Genomic DNA, 12,369 nt, shown 5'->3' with positions numbered 1-12,369 from the left:
CCGCAGGTGCGCATTCGCTGTCAAAATAAAAGACGCGCACCAGATAAGAAGTTGGAACGCGCATTTACGTACATAAGATGTTCTGGAGGAGGACAGACATTTGCTCAGAACTCTTAAAGATGTCGAAGCTTTGTAAGCAATTGCTTTGGTGTTCCTCAACCGCAAAAGAAGATAATTTTTCATTTGGTCACATTGCAGGTTGTCACATGTACGAACTGGCAGAAGAGTGCAACTCTGTGTGTGTGTGTGTGTGTGTGTGTGTGTGTGTGTGTGTGTGTGTGTGTGTGTGTGTGTGTGTGTGTGTGTGCATGTGTCTACTGCTCTGCAGGTGGTGAGTAGAGGCTTAATGAAAGGGCCAGTTGTTTTAAGGGGGTTGATTTCACAGAGAGCAGATGGATTGGGCTCTCAGTCTCTCTGGTTTCAATTTTGTCCCACACTGCTACTGTCGCCCCATTTAACAGCCAATTTCCTGCCGGCTCATCACAAACACACACAAATACACAGAAAGCGGAAAATCAGCAAAAACAGTGTGAGGCAGCAGACCACAGAGACACACAAAAAGGCAGAAGTGGAGGTGAAACAGTAAGGCATACACACAAACAAATGTTGCCGGGCAAAGTGGATAACAGAGATAGGGACATTTTTTGTGCATAGATAAACAAAAAGACATTTAAAGTACACAGTGGGTACAAACAAATACATTTAACCATGCCATCAAACACAGACAATGTTAACTGCTATGGGTAAGTGCAGCTGGACACCAAGTTTTTAATGAGCTTGGTCCAAATGTCTTTGCAGGCTGCAGTGCATGAGCGGTTGAGTAATCAAGTACATTTTGCTAAGAAACACTGACACAAACGCATTAATCCCAATTTATCACACAAACAAAGTAATCTCAATTTATCACAAGCAAAGTAATCCCAAATGACCCCTTTCCCTCTGTCCCATTATCTCTCTCACACACTGTGCTCCTGAGCTTTAATACGCTTCAGTTTCTCTGCATTCATTTAAACTCACTATTTTCTGTTTCCATTTTCACTGCTTCATCTTTCTCTCTGACAGACTGCACACTCACACACACCAACACCTGAGTGATTCACACTTACAGGAACACTCTTGCTTCGTCTTTAACTTGCTCTCACACCCACGCAAACTGACACACGGCAAGCTTTGACTACTGCACAGCATACACACATGCTACACACATGTGGAAATGTCCTCAGGACACAGCGTTTCTTATTTTAACTCTAGCAGTAGTGGGAAGTAGCTGGCCTCCAGAAAATGAACTCTGACTTTCTATCTTCACACCTTGGACAGCAGGAGATTGCAATGACACTCTCTCTTTTTCTGCCTTACCAGTGGTGGTCAACCTACGCTCCTGTTCATGTGATATTGCTGGCAGGCTTATTTAAGACATTTCATTGTTGAGTTTTGGCTTTGCTGGACAACAGCTTGGTGTCTACGCAGTGTAAGTGAAGCAGCCAAAGTGATGTGTGGAGTCAAATTTAAGGATTTAACTCGTAACAGTAATAATGATAATAGCTTAGATTTATATAGCGCATTTCAAGAAATCCAAGGTTACTTTAGACCAGCGGTCCCCAACCCCCGGGCCTCGGACCGGTACCGGTCCGTGAGTCGTTTGGTACCGGGCCGCGAGAGTTGAGGCTCAGGTGTGAAATGGATGGTTTTCAGGGTTTTTATCGGTTTTCAGCGTTATTTTGTTATCGTTTTTATCGTTAACTCGGTTTTCCTGGGTCTTTTCACGTGTGTTATGAATAAATCTTCTTTTTTTCGGTACCGGTACTAGTTTTATTTTGTTGTATTTATCCGCGACACCTTAAAGGCCGGTCTGTGAAAATATTGTCGGGCATAAACCGGTCCGTGGCGCAAAAAAGGTTGGGGACCGCTGCTTTAGACCATTTTTTTTAAAGAGTCAACAGCCAAAGGCTTTAGTGAGTAGGTGACATTTCAAATGCTTTTTGAGTGTGTTGCAGAACTCAGGGAGGAACATGTTGCAGAGAGTGGGAGCAACAGTGCTGGAGGCTCTGTCCCAAAGGACCACAGCCTGGTGTGAGGGAATGGAGAGAAGGACTTTAACATGTGAACACAGAGTCTGAGATGGGGTTTAGGGGAACAGAAGGTCCAATAGATTTTGTGGAGCATGGACATGGCATAAATGAGGGTTTCAGCTGCTGTGTCTGGGAGTCAAGGCCAAAGTCTGGAGATGTTTTTCAGATGGTCGAAGGTGGATTTAGAGACAGATTTGATATGTGATGAGAATTAGAGAGTGGAGTCCAGAACAACATCCAGGTTGCAAACATCTGGAGATGGTGAAATGAAGAATATATTCACATTAAGGCCATGATCAGCCACTTTCAGGACGATGGCTTAGAAACAACAACTGACAGTTCGATTTTATTGTTGTTCAACTTGACAAAGTTGGTTGACATTCAGATTTTGATGTTTCCCAGAACCTGATAAGGATCAGAGGAAGGTGCTGACTGGAGTGTTTAATGCTGAGATTTAACTGTGTATCATCAGCATAGTAGTGGAACCTCAGCTCAAAATAGTGGATGGTGGCGGTAAATGATGAAAAGAAGAGGTCACAGCACAGATTCTTGGGAGACATTGCCTGACTGTACTAGACAAGGAACATCCAGGTGACATGATCTCTCCTGTCAGCAAGATATCCTGAAATCAGGAGAGCGCTACATCTGTGAGGTGAACATAGTTGGACAGAGTCAAGGAGGATAGAATAAGAGACTGCCAAAAGCTGCTGAAAAGTCCAGGAGAATGGGGATGCTGATGTGGGTCTGCAGCAAAGAGGATGTGATTTGTAATCTTGACGAGAGCAGTCTTAGTGCTGTGTGTCAGAATCCAAGGGTTCAAAGAGTTTGTGGCGTTGGGAAGCAGCTTCTCTTTCCAGGATTTTACTCATGAACGGAAGGTTTGACTTTGGTTATCAGGGTTCAAGTAAGGTTTTTTAACAATGGAGCAAACAGCAGCTATTTGAGAGCTGAGGGTACCAGTCTAATTTCTAAAGACTTGTTGATATCTTGGCCAAGGTTTTTGGCATAGTGTCCAGGAGACAGGTGGAGTCCTTAGCTCTACAAACCAGCTCAGTAACATGAAAAACATCCAGTGGAGAGAAAGATGAAAGGCAACACTGCGGCATTTATGAAGTAGGCAGAAAGACATGCTGAGGATGGGATGAGAGTAGAGGTGAGGTGTTGTGTGGGGTAATAGCTGCTGCTCTGGTGTCCAGGAACTTGGAACAGATGACAGGGTGTGTGGTCGGCCCTCAGAGGGGTAAAAATATCCAGTTTATATGAAGAAGTTTTAATACAGGCATGCATTGATGAAGATGTTTTATTATTTTTCAAGTTAATTTTCTATATTTTGCTGGTTTGATATTCTTAATATAAACAAACAGTAAAGTAGAAATGATGGTCCTGTCAACTGCACAAACCAGTCTATCAGACACTCAGCAGTCTTTACACATATAGTTCCAGATTTAACAGATTCAGAGAGTCATTTGTCCTGCTCTTGTTTTTCAATCCTCTCCCTTACAGTTTGTGTGCATTTAGATCCAGTGTTGGGTTTTACCATATGCATGTGTGCAAACATGGATCCATGTACATACTGTATTGGCATATAACCTGTAAAGCAAAATGTCCCATAGAGACATTAAAATGATGCGAATTCTATTCTATTGTTTCTGCCACTGTACATATTATATGTGTTTTAATGGGATTAAGATTCATTTCAAGTGTACTGTTGTGTGCAAAGGTGTGGAGACACCAAGGTTCTTCTTCTGTTTTTTGAAATAAAGATCTTAATCCAACCACTGCAGCTTTCGATGAATTCTGAGTCTTTAAAGTAAAAAAGCAGCAGCTTTCCCACTAAAGGTCACACTGGTGTAATGTTTCACAATTTCACTGGTTGTGCAGTGGTATTTGAATTTCTCCTCATGATTTCTATGCAGTATACCAATTTTAAAACATGAAACATTTTAATTCAGAGGAAGAGCTTTTACACACATATACTTGCAAGCGGGCTCTCATTGTCACACACAAAACATGTCATTACCTTCTGTGCGGATGGTAAAGGGGGAGTCCCCCAGTCTCTTTGCTGAGAACTGCCCCCCCAGAGAGGTCATTAGAAAACACAGGCTGAAGAAGCCTATTCCCACCACGAATATCCTGCAACACAGTGGGAGGAGAGGGGAAAGGATAAAAGGGGAGTTAAGACAGGAAAAGCATATTTATCAAGATGGGCAGGTAAATTGATATTGTGGGAAAGTAGTTGGAATATAATATAATAATTATAATATAATAATAGAAAGAGAAATAAGAGAGGGAGATTTTTAAGCCACACAATGGAAAAATGATGAAAGGTGTAAAGCATGAAAAGAAAAAGTAGGATTGTACACAGATGAAAATGCCAACAATTACAGAAGACACGTTTTAGTTGAATAAAATGATTGACAGCAAAAAAAAGGAGGAAAATAGAAAGATGAGAGGATGGGAGAAAATGTGGAGAAGAGACATGAACAGAGTCAAAAAAAAAAAGGAAGAAGTTCCAGAAGGCAGAGCACAAACGGAGCAGTGATCGCACATAGAAGAGAAGACTCTCGAAGCCAAAGGGCACTTGAAACAAACTAGTGTTGTGACATTACTGCTTGGCACACATCAAGAACAACTGCCAAAATAATGTGTTGCTAAGTGCGGGCAAAAAAAAAAGCAAAAAAAAAGCAAGTGATTATTAATGCAATGTGAAAGGTGTGCACAGGGAGAGAGGGCAAAAAGGCATCAAGAAGGAAGAATGGAGCCAAAAGCATTACGTTGCTAAAAACGGGTAAGAAAGTGTAATGCTAACTAAAGTCTTTGAAACAAAAAGTGGCATCAGCCAGCCCTCTGTCATAAAACGTTGTTTTGTGGCAAATATCAGATGTTTAAAATGTCACCATAAAACAGAGGGGAAAAGAAAGTGAGGATCTGTGTCGGTTCTGCCTGGTTAGACGACCATGAGAGAATGCAATCGCTGGCTTAAGAGAGTTTAAAAATCAGGTCTTTGGTGTCTGTATAATTCTTGTCCTAGTTAAGTTACTCTCTTCAGTGTATATGGATCAGAGGTTATCTCATTATGCTGAGTCTTTGGGGGAAGAAGCGAGGAAAGGCCGTCAGTGATTTTGATTCACTGGACAAAATAACAGTCAGCCTCTGTGCCTAACAAGTCGAGCCCTACTTTTAAAATGTTGCTCCACTGATAACCTCCACAAATGGGGACCCCCCCCCCCCCCCTAAAAACTGGGTTAAGTGACAATAAACAAAAATAAAATAAACAGCAGTTAATTCAGCAACTTAAGCCATATTTCTAAATCATGTATATTTTGGGGGGTAAATTCTTTAACCATACAAATTATACCCATCTTAAAATGCATGATTTTGTAATATCACTATGGCAATTCACACAAATAAAATTTTTGGACAGAACTTAAAGTGGTAGAAGAAAACAAATATATGAATAATTTATATTTGCTTTTCCTCCAGAGCCAGGCATGAGTTGTTTACATGAATGCCTGGCCCACTATAAAATCTGACAGCACTTCCAGAAATGGTAAGCAGCTCCTGTCACACCAGTTTCTGAATTAAACCTCTTAATATTGAGGAAACAAATTACTATCAACACTGAGGAGGAACGACCACTTAAAAGAACATTTGCTGAGCTGATCTAATCAAAAGGGATAGAGATGATGTCGAATAATTTGTTAAGTGTACAGCTTGGCGGTTTGGCAAGCCACTGGAGCGACTCGGACTTCAAGATAGAGCCAGTGTGTCCTGTCCTGAGTCACAGAAAATGCAATCAGGTATAATCCAGCAAAGCTTCTCTTCTTTGAGAAACTTTTTTTTCCATCCTTCTTGAACACAAGAACACACTAAAACTGAAAAAGTCATATTGATCGTAGCTTGAGTTTAATGGGTTGCACCAAATACAAGCTGCTATACGGTTGAATTCAATTATTTACAGCGCAGGACACACACACAGTAATTTGTGCACAAGTACATTTTGACATGAGCCTTCCCAATCCTCCTTCTCAGCGTTATTTTCTGGCGCCAAAAGCAGGTTATTCAACAACACTTTAAAGTGATTATCAGTGACAGTTTGGAAAAGATAAAGGGGTTAACTCAGAGACAATTTTTTTTTTATAGCTAAACACAAAGGTTGTTTGTTTTTTTTAATCCACTTTATCTTTTCTTTATAATTTATCCCAGATGCAGGAATATTTTGTGTGTGTGAGTGTGCAGAGGATGAGGCAAAGGCAGCGATGTTTGTAAGAAACAGGCTAATGGAAAGAGAAAAAGAGATTTTCAGCTCACGCGGGAGTGCAGAGGCTGGTCTAATGCTGTCCTAGGGCAAACGTTTCCTCTCTTATCGTTTAGCCGTTTTTGCGAAGTGGCATTAGGTGGGTGATATGAGAGGATTATGCCCCGGTCCTGCCTGACGAGGCTTTAATTAACAGGCTTAAAGTGAATGTTCTGCTCCTTATAATTGGATCAGAGGGAGAGATGTGCTATCAGTTAACTGGCTTCCTCACAAATATACTTATCAGATTTTGCCTCTAGGTAGATGATTTTGAAGGGAGAGAATTTCTACCAGGCATGGTAGGGAATAGGTGTTACTTGTGGTGTTTTCCAGGAAACTTTTCCTGGCACCTAAATGAGCCTAAATTCTCATAATGACTCTTAATTTGTGGAGTTAATACACAGAAACGGAACCATATAAAAATTCACTGGAGGTTATGTTTCCACATGTATCATTTTGGCACTTTTTTTTTTGGCTTGAGCCTTGGGGTATCACTTAAGGTTAATGTACTGCAACTATTGTGCTTTTTCGGGGATCTGTGCATTGACCCTGGGAACCTTCATCTCACCAACCTGCTTTTTAAGGGAAAAACATAATGGAATCTGGCATAATTTCAAATGTGATACTACACAAATCTGCAACAAGCGCTCATTGTCTGTGCTGTCGAGGTTAGTGTGGCTTTATCACAAAGCTGCTTAGCTGAATGTGTTTCTGAGTTAATGCTTGATCTACCGAGTAGATGGCAGGTGAAGTAATTCCATGCAACATGAATGTAACCATCACCCCACCCCCATCCTACTACCCCCACCCCTTTTTTTTTTTTTTCAAAGATTGCACAGCTTTGCTCCCTTACCCTACTACATACATGTAACACTTTCAGCAATGGAAACTGGGTATAAGGCAAATTGTAGGGAGGGGGAAGGATTACCTTAAGGATTTAAAATCTGCCACTATCAGAGAAAATTGAATAGGAAGGGCTGACAGATCTACTCAGTTGAGTATAAACTCTTTTATTCATATGTAAGGAATCCTGTCCAATGCAACAGAGCCACACAGGTGTAGATCAGCGATCCACGCAATATGAAACTACAGCAAGTGAGAGCACGGTTTGCAAATAGTGCAGACCTTCTATCAACATTTACAGTCTTTATCCATATGGATTTAGGTGGAATTGATAGGAGGAACATCTGGTGTGTGGGTGTTTTGATGAGTGACAACACATGTATGCACTCCTTCCCTGCCCTCCATGTGCACATTGCCGAATTACTGTATTTTTCAGGGCTTCGCAACTCTGTGCAGCCAGAAGTTGAGTCAGTCAGAAAAACAAAGCAAAAAACAAAACAAGCAAAAAATAAAACTGCATGCTAAACATAAACGCAGCGAGGGGGGAATGCACACGATGCTGGAGGCTATAAGAAAACTGTGTCAGCTCTTTGTTCTCACCTGAACGGTTTGAACGTTACTAGACATCTTCTGACCATTATTTTAGCGTCGGTGCTGCCAGCAATCATTTTCCAAAACCAGCGAGTCCTGACATCGTTGTTAACCTCCCGACCTGGAACTTGAGGTGACCGACCATTTTTAAGTGCGTCCCATACAGCGGTCCACAGCACAACACGCCTTTTCTACAGATAGAAAAATAAACAGCGGAGCTTCTTCACCTATCCAGAAGAAAAAGTCTAAAGTTTCATTCAGTGAGCTTCTTTATCCGGGAGTGAAAATGTCATTAAAGCGTTATATTCCGTCTCCAGGCGAGCACGGTGAAGGAGAAGTCGCCGCGGGTTGCGCCGAAGCTCTGGAGTCCTTCACCAAAAAAGAAAAAAAAAGAAAAAACGCACAAAAAATGGCGTTTGATAAAACATGTGAGGGAAGATGTTTGTTTGTCGGTCGGTATATTCGCTCGCTCTCTTGGTTTTAAAAGAGGAGAGACAGCTTCGTAGTCGATTTAACTTCGCAGCGCACCCAGCGCGAGTGTGGCCAACCAGCCAGCCGGTCTTACAGTTCAGCTCTCACGAGGCGAGCTGGCTCAGGTGAAGTGCTGAACGTCCGGCTAATCTTTTCAAAATAATAGCCCCGCCAACGAGCAACCGATTCTAACAGTGGGGAAAAACACTAAAAGAAGAAAAATCCAAGCGCGAATGTCAAACATCCAAATTGCAAATTACTTACAATCACAGTCCTTCACAAACAGACACTAATGTTGCCTAATTATATTCTGAAAGGGTCTACAAACACAAAGAAACTATTAACTAGAAGTATAAATGTAAGTAAATATAGAAGAAAATAAGAATTTATTCATTTATTTATTTATTTCCCTTTAGATTTGGAAAAACGTGAGGTGATTTTTTCCTTCTCTGAAATTTTCGCTCCTTATTCATTTGGCTGTACAATACACGCTGGAGAATTTGGGCTGTCTCCCAGATGAAGTTTTTTTTTCTGACAATCTCATTAGCCAATTTTCCGTCGAGCATATAAATTGAAAAGCTCTTTAACAAACACACGTACTTCTTTTATTTGTGAGGTAATTCATTTTATTTCCTGTATCATTGTAGCTACCGGTGACTGACTTGATGCTGGTCCCTCGACACTGGAGCGATGGACAGGTCTGGATGGTCGAGACCCTCCGCGTCGCACTCACCTCTGCATGACGCCATCCCACAACTCTCCCATGAGGAGCACTGAAACATCGCTCCGTGCTTCACTGTCTTTTTCCTTCAGTTTGTGCAAAGTATGTACAGTTAACTGTTGCACACCTTTCCCCCACGCAGCTAATCAAAGCCCCCTGTTGTGACTCAGTCCCACAGGTGGATTTGAAAGGGTCATCAGTATTTCTCTACCCATGGGTGAAATGAGCGACGGCAGCTGTTTTGACACATTATTTAATGCCCGTGATTACAACGGGTTATAATTACAATGTAGGCTGGTTAAATTTCTTTAAGCACACTTTTTGCACATTAAGCTTTAGATTGCGCATTTGAGGATTTGCTCTGGTAATTGTTTCAGCACCATGGAGAGCGCTGAATGTGCTCAGGATGCATCGGTGGCATCCAGCGGCAGGTAGCGGTACTGCAGCAGGAGCAGACGCAGCATCAGTAGCACCAGGTGGTAGTAATCTAATGTTATGCTTTACATTACCCATTACCACATTTACACGGTGTGCTGGGATTCAGTACAATAACAAATAAAACAACACCCTCCACCCCAATGTAGTAAAGCGGGTAACACCCACTCAACACACACCTTATGGCACTGTGCAGAATTAGCTTCAACAAATAGGGAGGGACACTAGCTATCTTGAGGCTACCTTATTTGTTCACCTCAATGCTTTGCAGTCAGCTCTAGCCACATGCACAAAGTATGCAGCCTTTGTGGCCGGTGGAGCAGAAACAGAGTCAGAAGGTGGGGTGCGGTGGGGGGGATCTGCAGTGGACCAGTCTGAGGATGACAGTGAAATCTCAAACTCCCTTCATGGATCACTTGCGCTTGTACATAAGGATTTGACTGACAGCCCACCACCCACATAGGCTGTCCCTCTCTGTGGGTTGTGGGAATAGTGCTGCTCTATCAACAGGAATCCACTGTGCAAACATGGAATTCTTGCACCTTTTGTTTGTGTGTCTGTGGGTGTGGATACATTAATTTTATTCTGCACAAATGCATAATACAGACACACACACAATCATGCACATGCACACACTACAGTAGAAATCACTGATGTTTAAAAAGCAGTCTGCGAGACTCAGAAAAATACCCAAAGGCATGGCACACCGCCTCAATTCAGACTCTTACAAACCAAATGTAGACATTATCACTGGCCCACTTTTAAGGAATCATTCGGAAAATGTTGCATCATCAGTGAGATAGATGCATTTAAAATGGCAAACTCTACCCCCTGCAGCGGTAAACAGAATTGTTTCAGTGGAAGAATGAAAGAGGTATTAGGTCAAATTCTATATTAGTAGAAATGTCACAGACTCTTTCACAGCTATAATAGTGCATTTTTTAGTAGTACCCTCATATTTTCCACCACTTGGTTAAAGAGGAGCTAATTTTCAGCTTCTTTTTTTCTTGGACTCTACTAGGGTAGCTTTGCATGGTTAAAAAAAGTACCCCCAAATGTTCTGGTACATAGCCTTGACACAGCTACTGTCATTTAGTTCTACTGCTAGCTCTAGTACCTTTTACAGGAGCAAAGATTACAGCAGTGGAAATATTACACTGAATACCTGCACACCCTGGGATATAACAGTAGACTTAATTCTTCAGTACCAAGCTGTATCAAACAGTGTCTAAATACTCATGTCCCTGGTAATAGGTGAGATGATGTGAGGGAATTACCCTAACTCCCTTTTCATATGAAAACGTCGGCTCTGTGGAAATACCACAGTTAAAGTAGCAAAATGTTATCCTGCTGATTCTAAGTGTCTGTATATTATCTCCCTGGGCTATCATTTGTTATACACAAAGCTAGCAAGTGATAGAAGAATTACAAAGAGCAGCTCGGCTACATTATAATCATGCCCATGGTCTTAACTAAAGCTTCAGTCACAATTTATGCTGTCCAGTTTTCCCTACCAGAAAAGTATTTCAGTGATATGTTTACAGCCTTTTGGGTCTGACTTCTCCACATCTCTCTTTATAAAGTAGCTTTCTCTTAACATTAGGTTGGTTGAACATCTAGCTTCACATAGGTCCTGTTCACAAGAGTCCCCTGGGAAGTGGTCTGAACAAACAAACATGCTGCCTTTTGGCTGTTCATGGTCCGAAAAAAAAACATTTTTTTTTACATAACGCAGATTTAAGAGTTATAAAACTTGTCAGAAACCTGGTGTTTAGAGCAGTCTAAAGTCTGAACCTTGGGCTCACAGGGATTACTTGTACGTACGCTTACCTCATTATTTCAAATGTAATGTTTAAAATTAGCGTCACCTTCCAAAGGTGTATGCAGTGAGACCCATAAGTTTTTGAAAGTGACACAAATGTTTAGTGAGTTTATTATCCCATGTTTCCTACACAGTCTTGGTACTGTGGACTTTCTTTCTGCATTTCCTTTTTCTTGTTTATGGTTTATGAATTAGACCCAGCTCACTGACGACATTGGGGATTTAAAAACACCCTTAACTATACTTAGTCTGCTCCAGTGCATTAGCACAGCGTACTCTAGTTAAATCACTGCAAAAGTCACCTAATAAAAATTGTAACAAATGAGAAATAATGTAAAAAAAAGTGTGTAATTAAAGTGGAAACACATGTGTGAGAATGCATAGAAATCTGCACAGTGCTTCATAGCATAAGCTGAATATAACTTATATATATATAATAACCTTTGCAGCATTTAAAGGGAGTTGGAGGACCCTAACACACAAACACACTCAAAAACAGGAACAGAGTGCATGAAATAAAGATGAAGAGAGAGCATTTGTTACATATGGTATGCTTAACACATTTTCTTGTGAGAGGGATGACTAAACTGGAAGGGGAACACTTTCCATCTATCAGCAGACAGGGACAAAGAGAGGAGAGCATACAGGGGCATTTGTTTCAGCTGTTTCACACGAACATCTTTCATCTTCCCCACAAAGTTGTTATCAGATTTCTGCCTCAACCAACTCTCTTAGCAAGGGGGAGCAATGACTTTGAGAATAACACTGTAAACCTCTCAGACACAAGCTCCCATTGTCTGTGTTTGTTACCGGTCACTATACACAGCATACACAAAAATGTTTAAAAAAAAAAAAATCTAAAAAGATCATTTCAGCACATCAGAGTTGAGGGATTAACATTTTAGTCAGACTGGATTTTAATATATTGTCTTGTTTAAGGGAATATATGATGTAGATAACATATTTTTTCTAAACATTACCTATTTCAAATCTAAAACCACCACCAACAATTGAACAAAGGATCCAATAAGATGCTTTAATAGATGCTGGCTGATATAGCAGAGCTGTAAAATTTTGTTTACTGGTCTTCTTCAGAACATGATTAGACTACCTTGTTGTG

General features: G+C 41.1%; 1 protein-coding gene across 1 annotated transcript in view; it reads right to left on the bottom strand.

Moving 5' to 3' along the window:
- Nucleotides 1–8,317, bottom strand: part of LOC147328068 (alpha-1,6-mannosylglycoprotein 6-beta-N-acetylglucosaminyltransferase B-like) — a 112,561-nt gene extending 104,244 nt beyond the window's left edge. Inside the window, exons 1-2 of the mRNA XM_086296198.1 lie at nucleotides 7,810–8,317; nucleotides 4,090–4,202 (exon numbers count right to left, since the gene is read on the bottom strand). Coding sequence (XP_086152324.1) covers nucleotides 4,090–4,202; nucleotides 7,810–7,877 — 181 coding nt within the window. The 5' untranslated portion in view covers nucleotides 7,878–8,317. The remainder of the gene's footprint in view (nucleotides 1–4,089; nucleotides 4,203–7,809) is intronic.
- Nucleotides 8,318–12,369: the final 4,052 nt, after the last annotated feature.

The sequence above is a fragment of the Aulonocara sp. 'chitande type north' Nkhata Bay genome, linkage group LG6, assembly GCF_057382095.1.
Source record: "Aulonocara sp. 'chitande type north' Nkhata Bay isolate Kocher_YH1m ecotype deep benthic linkage group LG6, A_spYH_male_GT1.1, whole genome shotgun sequence".
Lineage (NCBI taxonomy): Eukaryota > Metazoa > Chordata > Actinopteri > Cichliformes > Cichlidae > Aulonocara > Aulonocara sp. 'chitande type north' Nkhata Bay.
This window is presented reverse-complemented; position numbering and strand designations above follow the sequence as displayed.